A 19,201-nucleotide genomic window follows, 5' to 3' on the forward strand; every position below is an offset into this window, starting at 1 on the left:
AATAAAAAAATGTAAAAATTGGAAAAAAGTGAAAAGACAGTCATTTTTATATTGGTCTAATCGAAAATCATGGTTTCTGGTTTAAACCTGTTTTGTTCAGTTGTATAAAAAAAAAGAATAATAGTAACACTCCCTAATTAAAAAAAGAAAGAAAGAAAAGAAAGCATTCTGTTTAAATTGTATTTTTGCTTGTGGCTAGACTATACAATATATTTTCGTTTGTTTATTTAATTACTGTTTTTTGTTAGTACATAAAAGAAAATATGATGCATAATAAAAAGACATCACAAGAAATATTAAGGTCTTTCGAAGACAATATTCCTGTCTTTATCTATAGATAGTGCACTAAATAAATCATTGATAAAAAAATTTGATTTTAGTCTTTTCTATTTGAAAATTCTACTTCCATATTATAGCTAATTTATCTTTTGTTTATGGTGAAATTAAGTTGAAAAAGTATAATTTACATCTGATTAATGTAATTCTTTCAAATCTGAACCAATCAAGTACTTTCGTGGTCACTACGAGTTACGTCATTCGTTACGACGACGAATGGGGTTTCGCTTAGAAAGCCTCTCACCTTCGAGTATACAAAACGAGGCAATGGCAAGAAAGTGCCATGGGTCTGCGGAATTTGCATAGCGTAACTCCACCCCACCTTGTGGGTGTATCAGGAAGTACGTTGGCAACATGCAGTTATGTTTTCGCTTCAGAGCCAAGAGTTTTCTTCACTCCCACAAGCCATTCTGAATTATCTAAACTCTACGAGACGCGCGGCTCTCCAGTGTGTTGGTGCAATGGCGCGTTTCAGCAAGATCACATTGCCTGCTGCTGATCTGTGCAGACTGAGAGCATGGAGGTTTGAACCCACTGCAAGTTTTTGGACTTTGTCATTTTGTGAGATTTCGGCACCAGAGTCACTTTCTCCATGGGCTTTGGGCTTTATTCGTGCCCAGGAAGGCTGCTCCACCCTCCTCCATACATGCCCGAAGGTCCGTTTTAGGACCGTCTTCGCTCCAGACGGAGCTCCAGGGGTGGCGGTAAAATCTGACTCTGGCCCAGGACGGGCCGCCCTCTCGTGGTCACTACGAGTTACGTCATTCGTTACGACGACGAATGGGGTTTCGCTTAGAAAGCCTCTCACCTTCGAGTATACAAAACGAGGCAATGGCAAGAAAGTGCCATGGGTCTGCGGAATTTGCATAGCGTAACTCAACCCCACCTTGTGGGTGTATCAGGAAGTACGTTGGCAACATGCAGTTATGTTTTCGCTTCGGAGCCAAGAGTTTTCTTCACTCCCACAAGCCATTCTGAATTATCTAAACTCTACGAGACGCGCGGCTCTCCAGTGTGTTGGTGCAATGGCGCGTTTCAGCAAGATCACATTGCCTGCTGCTGATCTGTGCAGTGATCTGCCGACAGTGTGTGTGCTTCTCCCTGAGCGCTTCAGCACTCTGCTGAGCTTTTTCCTCTCTCTAAAAGAGCTGCACGTGGCACGTCTTTTTCAAGATGGTTCGCCCGTGTGTTTTCTGGATGTGGGCGCTTGATCCATCTGCCTAACGGTCATGAGCGCAGTTTGGCATGTTGGGCTTAATCACGCTCGGTAGCGCTCGTGGATGAGTCATGTTTTAATTGCGGGAACATGACCATCGCGATGTTTCGATCGAGACTCAATGATCTCCATGTGGGTAGAGTCCCCTCTGCCACACCCCAATCTATCTCTTCCTCGAGAGGGGATACTTTGGCTGGTGGCCAGGGTGATCTGAGGGTTACGGTGTGGCATAATAACCGACGAGTCTTCCTCAGGCCACGACCCCCTCCACATCGCAAACTGTGGAGCTTCCGTGTGTGCCTGGTTCCTCTCGGGGACCCAGTGTTTTCATTCGGGGCTCCGGCGGATGATGTCATGTCACTTACAGCATCACAAGGCAGGCTTGATTCCTCTGGTTTACTTAATCTGCTTCCCGCCAAGGCCTTCTCCCTGCGGCTCCTCTCGTCTCCGCCCCTTAGCCAGCCAAACTCCAGGCTAAGCAGCACTCCTGAGATGGGCAGCTTGGAATTACAGCTCAGTTCTTCTCAGGAGCTGGTAGCAGGACCACTCCTTCCCCCGGCCCTCTCCCCCGCCGGGGGAGAATCTTCTGTTTTCTTAGAACTGATGCCCCTTCCTCTTAACCTGGGAAAACCCAGACAACTTCCGGCAAATTTAGATTTGCTCTGCAAGTAAGTCTGGCAAAGAGCTCATTCAAGTCCATTTCCCAATGCCGAGAAGTCAAGGCAATAATCAGAAACATTGAGGCGGGTTTTACACATGACGATCGCTCTGATTGGTTTTAGGTCTAGCCTATCGCGCCCAGAGGCATTTGAGCGACGTCCACTCCGACGTCCGTTGGTGAAGCACACCTACTTTTAAATGCATTATTATATTCAAACTGCAAACACATGAGGACAGTCTCCATGAAAGACCCACTGGCAGATGAACGTGCTACTACATTTCTCTCCGAAACGGTAGGAAATTAAATTAGATTTAATAGAGGAGTGACAACTGTGACAAGATGATTGACAGGGCAGTTTACATGACGGGATGCACGCGTTGCCTACTTTTTTGCTACACATTCAAAAGTAAATACATTTTCTTCACAAAAAGAGTACATATGGCGTAATGTAACATAGGCGAATTGGGACGCAGCATATGGCTTTACACATGACGATCTCTGATTAGTTTTAGGAGTTTTAAGTCTATCCAATTGTGCCCAGAGGCATTTGAGCGCCGTCCGTTGGTGACGCCCCTTTGGAAATGAGTTATTAAAGGAGCTTTGCCAGACCCTAACTCAGTTACTACTGAGAATGGTCTGGTTTTAACCAGGCTACCTTCCTCTGAGCCCCAAGAGGCCGTGGATGGCAGTGTGCGACGCTCTGCCTTGCCACTCTCATCCCCCTCTGCTGCCAGACCCCTGTCAGAGCAGGCCCTCGTGGAACGCTTGTCCTTCCCTGGCCTACTCTGTCGGGATGCGGCTCTTGACCGTGCCCCCACACCGGGACGCTACGCCTCCCATGTCTGGGCCGGTCATTCCGCCTCGCTGCCCCATCGAGGGTACGTCTGTGGTTCGCATGACTCCACTGGTTCAGTTCTTGGGAACTTGGTTAGAGCTTCCCATCCTGTCTCACTGGGTCATGAGAAACATCAGTTCGCATGATCTCCTCCCCACTTCCGGGGAGTGCGCTATACCAGGGGTTTCAAATTGGGTGAATGTGAGCCTCCCCTTAGAGTAGATAAGGACAGCCGAGCCCCCCCTTCCCCAAAATCCCGTCCGCCTGCCCAAATCCACACACGCCTCTGCAGTAAATGCCATATTTTGTGTGTTCCAGGCAATGATGAGTTTAAATAACAACTGATAAAATGTAAATATTATTTTATTTCCACAACTTTCTTAAAAGTGCATTCATAAACGACAAAAAAAAGAAAAAAGTTGAACATGAAAAATGTTTTTGCGCAAGTGCACTTGCCAAATGACGACGGATTGTATGAAATGGATCAATAAAAAAAACGTTGTTTATTAACAAGCTGTAGTCACGCACTGACAGAAACGCAGTTCAGGTTAACGCCATGGTTCATAAGGTGCACTGATACTGAATCTGACGGCATGGCACAGATCGTGACGCGCGTCTCTATATAATGAGATTGTGAAGTAAATGTGAGCGGGAATTCACCACATTATGAACTTGTCACGCAATTATAATTATTATTAAAAAATGTAATCATATTAAATCGTATATAGGCTATTCCACTCCATACCCACTACAATTGAGAATCACTTTAAATATGCAGATGCTGTTAAGACAATTTGATATATTCCACTTTATACACAATAAAACAATATACAATAAGATTTGTTAACAACGTAGGCTACCTCCTGGTGTTCTTCTAAAATGAGGGCGAGCCACAAATCCGTGAGTAACGTTACAGTTTACAAACCCGTGGGAACGGATTGCGAAAGGGCCACGGTTAATGAATTTGTGGGTACAGATTGCAAAAACTAAAGGCACAGTTTACAAGTCTGAGAGCGCGGATTAGAAACTCGTGGGTACAGTTTATTAACCCGTGGGCACGATTTGTTAAACCGAGGGAACAGTTCGTGAGTATTGTGAGAATTCATGAGTAGCCTACTGTTTATAAACTGAGCGGACGGATTGCAAAACCGTCGCCACGGATTGTTTTTTTTACTCACCTGGGCTCCGTACCCTCCCTTAATGCTGACTTCTGTTGACTTGGGACAAGAGAATGACGCATTTTAAAGCTAATACTTGCACACACAATTACCGATATCAATAGAGCTGCATACAGTTATTTTTTCTTTGCGTGTTGCGCCTCCCCTGTTGCTCTTTGGTGCCCCCCAGGGGAGGCACGCCTCACCTATTGAAAAACGCTGCGCTATACCATGGTCGGTGGCTATGCCTCTGTCATACATGCGGAGTTCGCCACCCTACTGGCGAAGGGTGCGATCGAGATGGTCCCTTCAGCCGGCTTCTTCAGCCCCTACTTCATTGTACCCAAGAAAACCGTTGGGTTATGGCCAATCCTGGACATGCGCGTCTTGAACTGATCCCTTCACAGGCTTCCGTTCAAGATGTTGACAGCAAAATGCATTTCTGAATGTGTTCGTACGGTGGATTGGTTGCAGCGATCGACCTGAAGGACACCTACTTTCATGTCTCCATTCTTCCTCGACATCGAGGGGCGTGCATATCAGTACGCGGTTCTCCCGTTCGGGATAGCCCTGTCTCCTCGCATCTTCACGAAAGTCATTGAGGCAGCCCTTGTGCCGGTACGGTAACACAGGGTTCGCATCCTGAATTATCTTGACGACTGGCTGATCCTAGCTCACTCTCGAGACCAGGTTTGCGAACACAGGGACCTAGTGCTCCGGCACCTAGCCCGCCTGGGCCTTCGGATCAACTGGGAAAAGAGCAAACTCTCCCCTGTGCAGAGGATCTCTTTTTTCGGTATGGAAATCAACTCGGTCGCCATGTAGGTGCAGCTTACGAGCGAGCACGCTCAGTCACTGCTGACTTGCCTGAGACAGTTTGAGGGCAAGAGTGTGGTTCCACTGAAGTTATTTCAGAGGCTCCTGGGGCATATGGCATCCGCAGCCGCAGCTACGCCGCTCGGGTTGATTCATATGAGACCGCTTCAGCTCTGGCTTTGCATTCGAGTCCCAAGGTGGACATGGCAACTAGGCATGCTCCGAGTACAAGTTACTCAGACCTGCCGTCAGACCTCCACCCCGTGGACGAACCTCAGCTTTCTACTGGCCGGAGTGCCCTTAGAACGAGTTTCCAGGCATGTTGTTGTATCAACAGATGCCTGCCATGTGCAATGGACATGCTGCCGCGGGCTCCTGGACAGGACCCCAGCGCCTTTGGCATGTCAATTGCCTCAAGTTGCTGGCGGTACGTTTGGCTCTGCACCGCTTCCGTGCATTGCTCAAGAACCAACACGTACTAGTCCGCTCAGACAATACCGCGACAGTAGCGTACATCAACCGACAAGGTGGTCTATGCTCCAGCCATATGTCGCAACTCTCCCGCCACCTCCTCCTATGGAGTCAGAAGCATCTGAGGTCGCTTTGAGCCATTTATATCCCGGGAGACCTGAATCGTGCAGCCGACGAGCTCTCACGGTTTCAGCCTCTTCCTGGAGATTAGAGACTCCATCCCCAGACAGTTTAGCTGATTTGGGAATAGTTCGACGACGCACAGGTAGATCAGTTTGCCTCAGTACATCAGTGTCGTGCTTTCCTTCCTGCAAGATGGGTTGGAGTGAAGGCTGTCTCCCTCCACCCTCAAAGTGTATGTTGCCGCCATCGCCACACATCACGAGACAGTTGAATGTAAGTCCGTGGGGAAGCACGACCTGGTCATCAGGTTCCTGAGAGGAGCGAGGAGACAAAATCTTCCTTGCCTTCCTCTTGTACCCTCTTGGGACCTCGCAGTGGTTATATCCACCCTGCAGAGTGCTCCCTTTGAGCCTTTGCAATCAGTCAAGCTTAAGTTCCTGTCATTGGAGACAGCGCTCCTGGTTGCATTGGCCTCCATCAAGAGGGTAGGGGACCTGCAGGCATTTCAGTTGACGAAGCGTGCCTGGAATTCGGGCCGGCCTATTCTCACGTGATCCTGAGACGCCGGCTACGCAAGTAGCCCAAGGTTCCCGCCACTCCCTTTCGAGATCAGGTGGTGAACCTGCTAGTGCTGCCCTTGGAGGAGGCAGACCCAGTCTTGCCACTGCTCTGTCCAGTACGCGCCCTCCGTGCTTACGTAGACAGAACGCAGTGTTTCAGGACCTCAGACCATCTCTTCGTCTGTTATGGTGGGAAGCTGAAGGGAAAGGCTCTCTCCAAGCAAAGGTTGTCTCACTGGATAGTGGACGCCATTGCTTTGGCATACCAGCAGCAAGGTCGAACATGCCCCCTTGGTGTGAAGGCACACTCCACCCGGAGTATGACTTCCTCTTGGGCTTTAGCACATGGCGCCTCGCTAAGAGGCATCTGCAGAGCTGCAGGCTGGGCGACACCTAACACATTCGCAAGATTCTACAATCTCCTAGAGGAGCCAGTTTCCTCCCGTGTACTCGCTTCAACTAGCCGGTACTAGGATCTACTCAGATGTCTTTGCTTGCTCGCCATTCCACTCCTCGGACTGGATACGTGCAATATTCTCCTCAGGTGAGCTTCCCCAAGAAGCCCTGAGTTCCTCTAATACTGTTGACGTCAACCCCAATGTTTCTCCATATGCAGCCAGTTCGCGGGTCATATGTGTATTCTGTAAGTCCTCCCTTCGGGCAGGCATTGTGTTGGTATTCCTGTGTTAAGTAGGAGTCCTTCATCCTTGCTAGTCTCACGACAGGGAGCTCAGACTTAGAGCTCAGGCGCCTGAGTTCAGTCTCGACTCCTCAGCGGGAAAATATAACTGCATGTTGCCAGCGTACTTCCTTATTTACCCACGAGGTGGGGCAGATTATCTATGCAAATTCCGCAGACCCATGGCATTTTCTTGCCATTGCCTCGTTTTGTATACTCGAAGGAGGCTTTCTAAGCGAAACCCCATTCGTCGTCACGACGTAACGTCTCTATTCTCTAACCAAGACATTCCCAGTGTGTGTGTGTGTGTGTGTGTGTGTGTGTGTGTGTGTGTGTAAGATGAGAAAAGGGGGAGACTTGATAATGTTTAATGTTCAATCATGTTGTGATTGCAGCATTTTCTTAGGCTGAGGACATAAAGAATATGTTATTGCTGCTTAGTGCTTACTATACTTAAAATTGTGGACTTTGCATTTAGTATTCTAACACAGTATGTGCTATTGATTGTAAACAGCCAGCTAGCTAATTGAATTAATGAAATCCTGTTTGGGGACCTTATCAAATCACTTTGAGACAACTTCATTTGATCACCTAACACTAACTTCATTTGATGATGTATGAAGTTATATTAACAAACTGTGATTATTTAAATAGTGTAAATCCAACACACTTTTTTTCCACTGTATAGCCTTTATAAATAATATTTTTGCTTATATTATTTCCACTGTATAGCCTTTATAAATAATATTTTTACTCTCTATGAATAAAAAATGTTGGGTTTTGGGAAAATAAATATTTCTTTTAATTAATATTGAATCAAAATGTTAGGTTTGAACAAATCTATAAATACACCTTGAGAAAAAAACAATCAAAAATCTTTTCTTTATTTATTCAAAATAAAAATAAAAAATTCAGTGTTTCAATCCCAGATGAACCCTGTAAATGACTTCTTGGTATAGACCTGCCACCTTGTCATTAAACAGTGAAAATGCATAACTTTTGAAGTGGGAAACAATGGCATTTGGCATAAAAACATTGCACCTACTTGTGGAAAAGCACCATTTTGTAATTAAACACAAGTACAACGAAAATTTGAGAGCTCCAGTGGAGATGGAAAGTGAATAAAACTGATATATGCACAAATTATGCATATAATGTGTAGTTTTCTGCCTAACACTGTGTTTTACAAGGGTCAGATCATTTTCAGCTGCTCCTTTACGCGACTCCATTGCTATATTTCCATGTATAAATCTTGCACATGCAAAAACAGACCCCCACCTTCTCTTCCCACAGGAGCCGTGGCAACCAGGGATGATCCCGCAGGAAAGTCTCATAGCTCAGACAGTGCTTGACCGCAGTGGAAACGTTACCCATCCGGCTAGCACGACCTGCTAGCCCAGCGCTGTTCCCGGATGACACCTGTAGAGATCAGAGCGCATATGCCTTTCAGCATCGCTTCAACGGGCTCGGGATGACTCAGCTGTTACCATGGCAACCGCATCCCTGCCTCCTGCGCACAGTGATGTCAGGAGGGGGAGGGAAGAAGACGTTACACAGCATTTTGTTGGCTTTAGACTGACAGCTCCATGTGAAGTACGAGCCCCGCTGGGATTCTCGGCTCTACAATAAGACTAACCACAAGCTGCTTATGTTCCTGCCTTCGGCTCCCCTTCCCAGCGGAAATCTCCAGCTCGAGGGAAATACGCTCTCTTCATTGATCTCCTGTGACTGAGGAGCTCATGCTTCTCAATGGCCGGCCGTGGCTCTCTTGCCAATGTCAACTGTGCTCTGTTATAAAATCTCTCTGTAAAGCCCGGCCGCAATTTACTTGTGAAAGAGCCATTCTTCCTGGCCCAGGTGCTCACAATAGAGAGGTTTAAGGAAGCTCTTGTGCTGAACTCTTCCTCAGTAAGATGCTGGTGTGTGTCGTGAGAGGTGTGTGTGTGTGTGTGTGTGTGTGTGTGTGTGTGTGTGTGTGTGTGTGTGTCGTGAGAGGGTCTGGCCTCTCTCTCACGGGGGGGAATGCAACCGGACGCATTTATTAGGTATCAGCATTTCTCGCATGGCAGAGGCTGATAAATCATAAAGAATATCAAAACATGTTCGTGGTTCAACACCTCTTGGACAATGAATAGCTATGACTTTTCCATGACCTCTGAAGTCATTTCATTATTGTATATATCATTTAGATTTTCAAGTCACTGCGACCTGTAAACCGCTTCGAAGACTCACTATGTTTGCAAAAAAAAATGTACTGCATGCTGGAGAAGATTTTGTGAAACCTTTTGTAACTAAGCAAGCTCGACGTGTGCTTTTAGTTGCATTAAATGTGCTCTTCATATCGTATTTTTAAAAAACTGCAGATAACTTGCAGGAAAAAAAGGCCACGTAAGTGTCTCTTGAAGTGTTAGTGTTAGAGAAAACACTTTCATGGCTGTTTCTAAGCAAACAAAGTGCATTTGTTGCAGTCAAATTAAAAATGTTGCTTTAAAATTCCTTTTAAATCATTGTTTTAATGATCTTTTGTCTTGCTTTAACCCTTAAACAGGCAAGAGTAGAAAATGATAAGCAACAAATAATTTCATGTCATTTTTTATATCATCTGGACTTAAGTAAATCATATCCAAAAGAATTTTTGAAAAATGTTATGTATTTTGGATTTTATGAGTTGTGACTCCCAGATCACATTGCCTGTTTAGGGTATAAAAAAAGGACCAAATCTATAACTGTAACTGCCATTGCATGTTTAAAACAATTATATCCTATACTTCAACTCATATAATGTTGACATATTATATATCATTGGAAAGCTTACAAACTCATTCAGCCTCAGATTCAGCCTGTGAAAACCGTTTTGAAATCGGACCTTGCGTTACCATAAAAATGGTACTTTAAATTCTTTTAGCGAGTTCCTTGCCTTGTGGGTGGTAACTACTTTATAATAAAAAAAAAAAATCTAATCTTGACAAAACACATATCGTCGGAAAGGTCTGAGACTGTATTGAGACTAAAAATAAATTCATTTGTTACAAAAAACACCCAGTGGCTATTTTTGGTACAGCTCCTAAAGCTTTCTTGAATTACAACCATTTAAATTTGGATAGTACAATATTACATATATTTAGGTCAGGCTGACTAATTGATCACAGATAACTTGAAGCAAATCATGTGACCAACATACTCAAGACAGACAGTTAAAGGGACACTTCACCCATTTGCATTAAGCTTTGCATTGTTAGAAACCCAGTCATACTATTGAATGGTCGTGCAACACTCTCTCATTTTCCCCTGAGATGGGAGAAATCTGTTATTTACCTCTTACACTTCCTCCTACAATGACGCAAAAATCGTCATTTTGCGTCATTGTAGGAGGAAGTGTTAGAGGGGGGGATTTCTGTTAAGACTACAGACACTAGTTTCTCATCTTTCCCAGGGTGGGGCGCGCTCACGCTACAGACCTATTACAGATCAGTGGGTGGGACTTTACTCTCTGAAACTGAAAGCAATATCCTCCATCTTGTTTGAAGCTAAGCTAACAGGCGCTGTGGAGACAGATGTAAAGTTATGACAATAGCGGAGGAGAGTGCTCAATATGATATAGAAGAAGAGGATTTCGGAAGTCTGATGCTTGAATCAGGTGTTTGTGGCTACCTTTACAAGCCGCATTATAGCGAAGAGCAGCCGAGGCAGAAGACCTGCCTGCCGCGGACGAGGAGCCCGGACTGGCTCGGGTTAGGGCGGACCGGTGGCGCCGGTGATCTCACAATGCAGCTACGAACCGTTACGAACACAGAGATAGAGTCCGTCTGCGGCAAAGAATTTCAACGATGACAATTTCTCCTGGACGAAATCTCTGAATCAGACGAGGACACGGACGTTTGTGTTGAGAACTATCCTAGTTTCGCACCGCATATGTTCTGACTGAACATCCAGGTACCATGCAATAATTCACCTTTTCGAAAGAAATACAAACGAGGAGTAATGCACTATATGAGTTCGCCAACTAACTAGACATTTTGTGTGAAATTGAAATGAATTTCAAGCTCTGGTAGTAGCTAGCCTTGTAGACGGAAGAGTGATTTCTCTTATAGGCAGATATGCGCTTTCTGGATTAGTGGGAGTGGCTTGCGGAGCTGTGCAATGTGGTGCATTGTGGGAGTTGTTGTCTTTCATACAAATGCGTTCTGAAGTTATTTTTTGTCTTTTCTCGTTCACGAAGGCACCAAATTCAAAAATTATTTTACATTTCGACTACATATATGACCCACTTTAAATAAAAAACAATGTTCAAATGGGTGAAATGACCCTTTAAATATCAGTTTAACCTGTAAATTTTATAATTTGTAAAAAAAAAAAAAAAAAAAAAATAAATACCTCAGAATACAAAGATAGTCAAAAGTAGGGTTAATCCCTTTTTATACCCAAAAGTGGCTTTTATACCCAAAATGTGACTCAGGTGTAAAATATATTTCAAAATGTGCTAAATAACAACATGAACAACATTTTTATAAATGATCTTGTTCAGCACCTTAAGACAATGTTCATAATTAATGTTAGCAGTGTTAGAATTATTTTTTCAAAAGAAAAGTAAGTTTAATATATATTTACTTATCTCAAAATCTGAATGTCCTGCACCACTGGCAGCCATGTTGGATTTAGGTCAGGCTGACTAATTAATCACAAAATGTTTTAAACAAATCATGTGACCAGCATACTCAAGACAGACCAGGCTGTGATAAATGATAAAAGGATTTGATGAAAAAATCATTCTTACGCCCCAAAAAAGACGACAAAAACTACGTTACACCCAGATCACATTGCCAGTTTTATGGTTAAAAAGGTACACTTATTTTGATTTGTTGACTAGCTAAAGAACACGTCCTTGAATATAATGTCATTCAATAATACATTTAAAGTTAATATGTTTTAAACTGAGACTTCATCATTACACCTACCTAAGTAGGTAAAAAAAAAAGTTTCAGCTAATTGCATTTAGTATAAATATAAAAGGTAACACTTTCTACGAAGTCCATGCTTAAAACAAATTATAGCCCCATTTATACTTAATATAGAATTACTATTCTATAAATATATTATAAAGACTCATTAAGACCTATACTGCATTATAAGAACAGTTAGTTACAATTCTTACAGTTAGATATAATTTTTTACAATTACTTTTAAGTCATACATTTGCTTTTTCAGTGTGCATGCTCATAATCCATTATACACTAATTATAATTATACACATGCTCATAATCCATTATACACTAAAATACATTAATCCATTATAACACAGAGCCTGGGTTCACCCAAGGTTTTTTTTTTTTTTTTTTTTCTCCATTAGGTCACTTGATGGAGTTTTTCGGTTCCTTGCCACTGTTGCCTTTGGCTTGCTCAGTTGGGGATATTTTGGGGATATTTTGGGGATATTTAATTTAATTTTATCAGTCAATAAATTCCACTAGAGACAAACCTTGTTGTATTATTTTAATTTAATACTGTGAAGCTGCTTTGATACAATCTGTATTGTGAAAAGCGCTATACAAATATACTTGACTTGACTAATTTAAAAAATGATCAAATATAAAATTGCTTGTACCAATTAGTTATCAATTTGCCCCAAAATCCTTGGATCCACGAAAACGACTAAAAACGGTGTATTATTCATGCCAGGCCAGTAGATGGCGATGTCACTTTGTAAAGTAACGCATAATACACATACACATGAAGTCCTGGTTTTAACTAATTGTATTGTAGTTTACACAGAGACAATAACGGTATCTTGCACTTTGAAACCATCCATATGTAAAATGCTTTGAGCACCCAGAAAAGTGCTTTAAAAATGTAACGGATTATTATTATAAACCCATCTTCAAAAGTTTGCATTTTCAGGCCCCCAAAACGCCATTGTCGTGTAAATCAACGGCCAAACGCATAAAAAGTTGAACGGAGAATGGTGTCGTGTAAACGGCCCCTTTGAGTTGTCACAACAATTTGCTTGGCCAATGATATGAGGTTTAGGCGGGACAATCTGTTTGTCTGACATCACATATTTTTAAATTGAATGCAAGGACGAACCATTATTCTTCTTAATTGCATTTACATATATAGTCTACATACTAATTTGCCCAGACTTTCCTGTTTATCTATGAAAGCATGTGATCCAGCTGAGCCGGAGCTGCCGGGACCCTTCTGTGATGGGGTGTGTGTGTGTGTGTGTGTGATTCAGAATTGCCCCCAGGAGTTTGCCGTATTAGATCTGTGTCCCTACCGAACCATTTAGCGTTTCCTTTCCTTGAATGCTCTCTAACTAAAAGGACAAAAAGTGGACATTCATCTTGACAAATACCAGCTGTCGGGGTTTACTTCAAAGAGGTGAGCTGCACCTTCAGGGCATCCTGGGTAATGTAAAGTAACACAGCACAGGTGAGCGAGTGTGGGGGCTTTTCCCAACTTCTTTTATCATCCCAAACGGGCTCTTGTCAACATTTAGCCAGTGAGCATGACAGCAGGATGAAATGTTAAATAAAGCACAATTTCATTAGCCATTACCTGAAAGCATGGGTTATTTTGGCCGTGCCAGATGTTCGCCTCTTTTTACCGTATTCCCCTTGCAATTGTAGATGATTTAGGAGCAGACTCCTATGCGATGGGCTGCGTTTTGCACAAACAAATCCTGCTGGGTTAGCTTCGGGCCTCTCGCGAATTAACCTTTGCCTCTGTGAACTTAAATAGGTAAAATATTTATGCTTTGCTGTCTCTTGTAGAGTAATCACTGGTGGACTATCTGTGGGGCGCACCGTGTGTTTTCCCCGCGGGCCGGTAGATTTGTGGGCTGGCTGTAGACACCGAATTTAGATACAAAGTAAATATGTAAAGATTTTAAAGGGATAAAAGGTCAGACATCATCAGGCTGGGCGACTGAAACCACAGTAGCGGATCCACAATCTTCTGCACGCACTCTATCACACATTTGTGGCGGTTTTACGGGATTGTAAGGTTTGAATTTATGGACAATTTATTGCTTTTGTACACTATATAAAAGTTGTACTATGTTGGATCCATATTAAAGGGGTGATGATATGGTTTTTTTTTTATTGTTTTAAAATGTTTCTTGAGGTTCACTTAGAATGTTAATAAAGTTTAAACAAAAATATATATATATGTGGAAAAACTATTATTTTCAACTCTCATTCTGATCGTCTGTCTGGAATGATCCGTTTTTAAGGCGCGGCTCCTTTAAGGCTTGTCAGTAAACGCCCACTGTTGTGATTGGCTAACGTCATTGCATAGAAAACAGTCTCAACTCTGTTGCAGTGAGAAAGTGATTTGAAAATATTATCCATTTAAAACTGTAATTTATAGTTAATGCATTATGAAATCATTTACTTACGGTTTGTGATCCAATACATTTGGTTGCTTCATCTTTCAACAAAAGTTTCTTAGTGACTCTCCATTACACTGGGCCCCGTTTACATGCAAAATGCTCAGAACAAACATATCATTTTCCAGTGTAAAGGCAAATGTCAGCCATTAAGCGACTGAACGCCAGTGGGCGGGGCCTGTGGTGCGATAATGTGTAACTATTGGTCAATGTCTTTCTCTGGAGGTGAGCATATGCAAATGTATTTGCCCATGTGACCTAACAGATCCCCCTTTATCCAAATGAGTTGTTTTTGGAGCTTGATTAACTGCTTTGTTTATAAAGGAGGATGTTTTAAACTATGAAACTTGCAGGATGATTTCTCATGTTATGACCCTTTTAAAATCTGTCAATTAAAACCACTAACGAACCATCAAACTGGGTAACAGGGCTGTTGATGGAGGACACAACGTGGAACATTGTCTCTGGCCCTGTAATGAGGAGGAACGTAGTCATTGAGGGTCCACCCATAACATTTTGTGAATTGAAGCAAGAGTTTGTGTTCCCGGTCGGTGGTTTATTCATCCCTGAGTGTAACTGATGACATCACAGTGAGTCACACTCTCAGTCATTTTCACTCAAATTTCCACTCAAAGATTGCTAGTAAATTTCACAAACAATTACCAATAAATGGCAAGTAACACTTTAAGTCAAAGTGGCATTTAGAAGTAGAAAACATGAAATAGTACAGGGGTGGGCGGGACAGAACCTAACACGGGGTTAGTTGTAACACACTTGTTTTAAATACTTCCACACGTGCCAGTATGACAGATCTTAGTGTGTTTACTAGTTGCCATACACTACTGTATATAGAGAAAAAATAGTGCCAAAATTTAGCCATATTTAACCAAACATTTAACCATAGCAAAAGTACATTTCTGTGTTTATTTTTCATCTCTGTTTTTTGTGTTTATTTAAAATGAGACAAATCTGATATTATTTTAATCTCCAATCTGTTATTTAACAGTACTTTCTCTAATGCTGATCTAACCAGCAGAAGACACTCGCCCAGCTGCTCAGGCGGGGCATGTTGTCACACTGCGTTACTATGAGTCCCTATTAGAACTATAATATTCTATTCTATACTTTTATCAATTCTATTGAGAAACCACGAGAAAAAGGCGAATAAAGACTGAGAGTCAATGTTCAGAAATTATTAATTATTATCATGTTTTGTACCATGTTGTATAGCTGTGTTTTCCAGTGTGTGTTTGTTGTCAAACTGAAAAATTTGTTCATATTATTAAAAATTGCCATTGTTTAATAAAAAGTTAATAATTGTATTTCATTGAGAAAATATTTTAGCTTGTCTTGGATAATCTTTTGATTAGCTCAGAAAACATTTTAATCTGTTATATGGTCGTTACAATTTACCCCACCGATGAGGCATGTTGTCACAGTTCACTTCCATTCTTTCGGGGTAAATCAAGAAAAAAGTATTAATGAAGTAAAACCACATAATTGTACAAAACATGAGTGAAATTAATGTGGGAAAAAATAAATACTCTGAACCCTATGTAGGTTTACACACACTGAGAAAGTCAAAAAGGGTTAGGTTGTGCCCCGCTCACTCCCAATAATCTTTGTTTTATTTACAACTAAAAGGAAAAAAAAAAAAGAATTCTATGAGACACTTCCAGGTTTTGGGTGCTGGATCTCCAACTAAAAATAAAATGCTGTTAACAGGGACAAAACTCTTTCATTGTCTCCCAGAGCATTAGTTCCAGTGAAATCTAGTAAACAACACCATAACAAACTTTCCCCATGACTAAAACTGGCTTCCAAATCGGTCGGAAGACTTTAATGAGGGGAGAAATGGAGCCGTGGATGAATTGAAAGATAAATGGCAGATGCGACGAAGCCTTCTTTGGATGTTTTATTTGGAGTGCTGGTGTAATCTGTACCATTATGTCAGTGAAAGAGTTTAGTTCTTCCCTTTTTCATCCTTAGCATGGAAACAGATGTGAGAAATATGCGTTACGGGGAACAGGTTTAGATGAAGCATCAAAGAGGTTTTAGGCCATCAGATAAATCCTGAAAACATAGCGAACTGCTCAAAACTCAAGTCAGATTTGATCAATTTGCATCCATACGATTTCAATTGTCCCATAGAAGCTGCTAGAATAGATTCAAGCTTTGATTGTAACTTCAAAAGCTCAGTGTGTCCACTTGTGGGGAGCGTGTGGACACTGCCGGCTGTATTGTGGTGAGTTCATTATAATAAAAGTGTTACTCGGATAGACGCAGGTTTACACCTAAAGCAATGAAGAGTATTTCTGGCAAGTATGTTTAGAATGATGTGATTTTTCTCTTATGAAGCAAATCTAATGAAGCCTATAAAAATATATTTTATCCTGAGGGTGGGTCTGTAAATCAGTTGCTTGGCTAGTACAGGACTCCCAAGATTAAATATGAAATCGGACATTTACTCATTGACATAGTTATTTTGAAGCATGACACTGACTGCGTTTACATGTGCACCAATATTGCGCTTTTTTGTTTGTTTTGTTTTTTACAGTAATCAGAGTAAGGACTTAATCTCAGTAAGATGTTTACATGACACGAGCAAAACTCTTCACTCTTGTTTACATGCAATGTTCATTATTATGATTATTAAAGTGTGTTTTTTTACCACCATTATTGGCATACCCTAATGCACAGCACGAATGATGAACTCACATACAGTAGGTATGTCCCTGGCCACTGAGATGCAAAACTACGGAGCCCCTAAAGGGACATGTGGTGGAAAAATTATATTATACGGGAGGAAAAATAATTAGACAATGCTTTTGCATTCTCTCGCAAATGTTTTTCAATCCCCCGAGAAACTATACGTTTGCGAGCGAACAAAGTTTCTCAGGGGAGCGCAATTGTTTGGCGAGCGAATGAAAAAGTTTTAAAATAAATATTTTTCCAGCCATCTCATATTTTTTTCCCCACAGGGAAAACTTCAGAATAATGTTTTTTAGTTTGAGTTTAGGAACAGTGTACAAGTATACCAAATCCTTCTCTGATAAGAACCAGAAAATGCTTAATCATGTATATCTTTCCCCCTATAGTCTCTAATGGCCTAACATGTTCGACATTGCAGAAAATCTACCAAAACTGCCATGTTTATTAGTTTCAGTGACATTTATTCATTCATTTTATTTTATTTTACTCAACAAACTCTCTGTTTGGTCTGTTTTTAGGAAGGTTACAACTTTGGCGTTCAAAACTATTGTTTCAGAAATTCAATTTATTTAGTTGGTTTTATGTTGTGTAAGTTAGCTTTAGGAAAATAAATATGACTATTTAATATATATATATATATATATATATATATATATATATATATATATATATATATATATATATATATTATTAAAGCAGTTTTTAAAAGAGGTAAATTATCAGTAAAATTGTTTGATTCAGATTTCAGTTAACACCCAGATGGTGCAACTTACCCACTGACTCGGATCAACATACCCCTAATCTGGGGTAAATTGAGCCACAGGAACTCTTTATTTATAAGAAGCCATATTTTTAGAACCCTTTGTCATATATGTATTCTGATCATTTAAAATGATAGGAAGCATCCTGACATTTCTTTAGATACGTTCATTGAACTTCTGCCTAATTTTCTCTTATCTAAGGACCACATAAGTAAAAGAAATGGCTCATCTTACCCCACTCTCCCCTGTGCATGTAATTGTAGTCAATGCTGATTGGCACAGCGCAATCAAATACTAAAAATTTCATATAATATCTTCATATCTGCAGTTTTGGTTACTGGTGTCAAATACATTTTGAATTCCCCAACACAGTGGACCTCTGTATTACAGTACAATGTGTTCACCTGTTCATCCATATGGTTTACCTCTTTTTCGATCCTGTCAAGCATGTGTGGAAGTCCAGCTGGTTCTGAAAAACTAATAAAAATGTAACTTTCTGTGTCCACCACATCACAGATTGACCATAACATTCTGCATAGTTTGCTTTTGGATTTTTGGATTACTTCGCTAGAACACTGAGTGTTAACACATTTTGACATTGATACATGTGGACAGATGTTTTAATGTGCTTCTAGATGTATCGCTTGGAACTTTTAATTGCACCATTGAGAGATCCTGCTGGCTCGCTCCACACAAAGTACAAATCCAATAGGTTCAAAAAGGTTTCAGATATATTTCAGCACTCCATTTACAGGAGCGATGTGAAAAATGAAAAAAAAAAAAAAAAAAAAACGCTGCCAACGGCTAAAGTGTGAAAAAGTAACTCTATGTAGAAAAGGTCTTTTCCTGATCATGCTAAAGTATTTAGACCAAATATTAATCAGCCGGACGGCTTTAACTTCAGAATAATATACGGCCCTCTTGGAATGAAATGTAGAGCGCAGCTGAGTGCGAACCATCTAATTTAATGATGTTTGCATGAAATAAAGAATAAAGTTTTAAAGAGTGGCACAGAGAATTCCATGGAAAGTCCCTTCTCAACTCCAATGCGCAGTGAAAACATACGCGCATGAGAGGGAAAGTAAACAATGCGGAAAACGTGAACCCTTCCACATGGGATGTGAGGTAATATTTTTGTCTGCCTGCCCTTCTTGAAAGGACTCTTGTCTGCGCTGCCATGGCTTTACTCTCAACACGTTTCACAGACAGAGCTTAGATCAAGTCAGGATTAGGCCTTGGTTAAATTTAAGTAGCTTTTAAAAATGTGCCTTAGAAGAAAAGAAAAACATTACTGGTGTGACACGGGACTAAAACTTAAAACTACTTACCTCAAGCTCCAAGATTGGCATGCCAAGTTGGCCTTCATTCCCAATCCATGACCTCGTTCATATATATTCCTTTTTCACGTCCTCCTCTATTTTTTCAGTGCGCATGAAAACCACAATTGCCAAAGCGCGATTCATCTTGCATTTGTTTTATTCTTCTAT

The 19,201-nt window shown here is 41.4% G+C and overlaps 1 protein-coding gene across 1 annotated transcript in view; it reads right to left on the minus strand.

Annotated features, from left to right (window-relative positions):
• The window catches only part of hmgcll1 (3-hydroxymethyl-3-methylglutaryl-CoA lyase like 1), a gene marked incomplete at both ends in the record, with an annotated part of 32,822 nt that extends 24,594 nt beyond the window's left edge, over positions 1 to 8,228 (minus strand). Inside the window, one exon of the mRNA XM_081350750.1 lies at positions 8,133 to 8,228. Coding sequence (XP_081206876.1) covers positions 8,133 to 8,228 — 96 coding nt within the window. The remainder of the gene's footprint in view (positions 1 to 8,132) is intronic.
• Between the last annotated feature and the right edge of the window lie 10,973 nt (positions 8,229 to 19,201).

The sequence above is a fragment of the Scardinius erythrophthalmus genome (assembly GCF_964197995.2).
Source record: "Scardinius erythrophthalmus genome assembly, chromosome: 21".
In the NCBI taxonomy this organism is placed as follows: Eukaryota; Metazoa; Chordata; class Actinopteri; order Cypriniformes; family Leuciscidae; genus Scardinius; species Scardinius erythrophthalmus.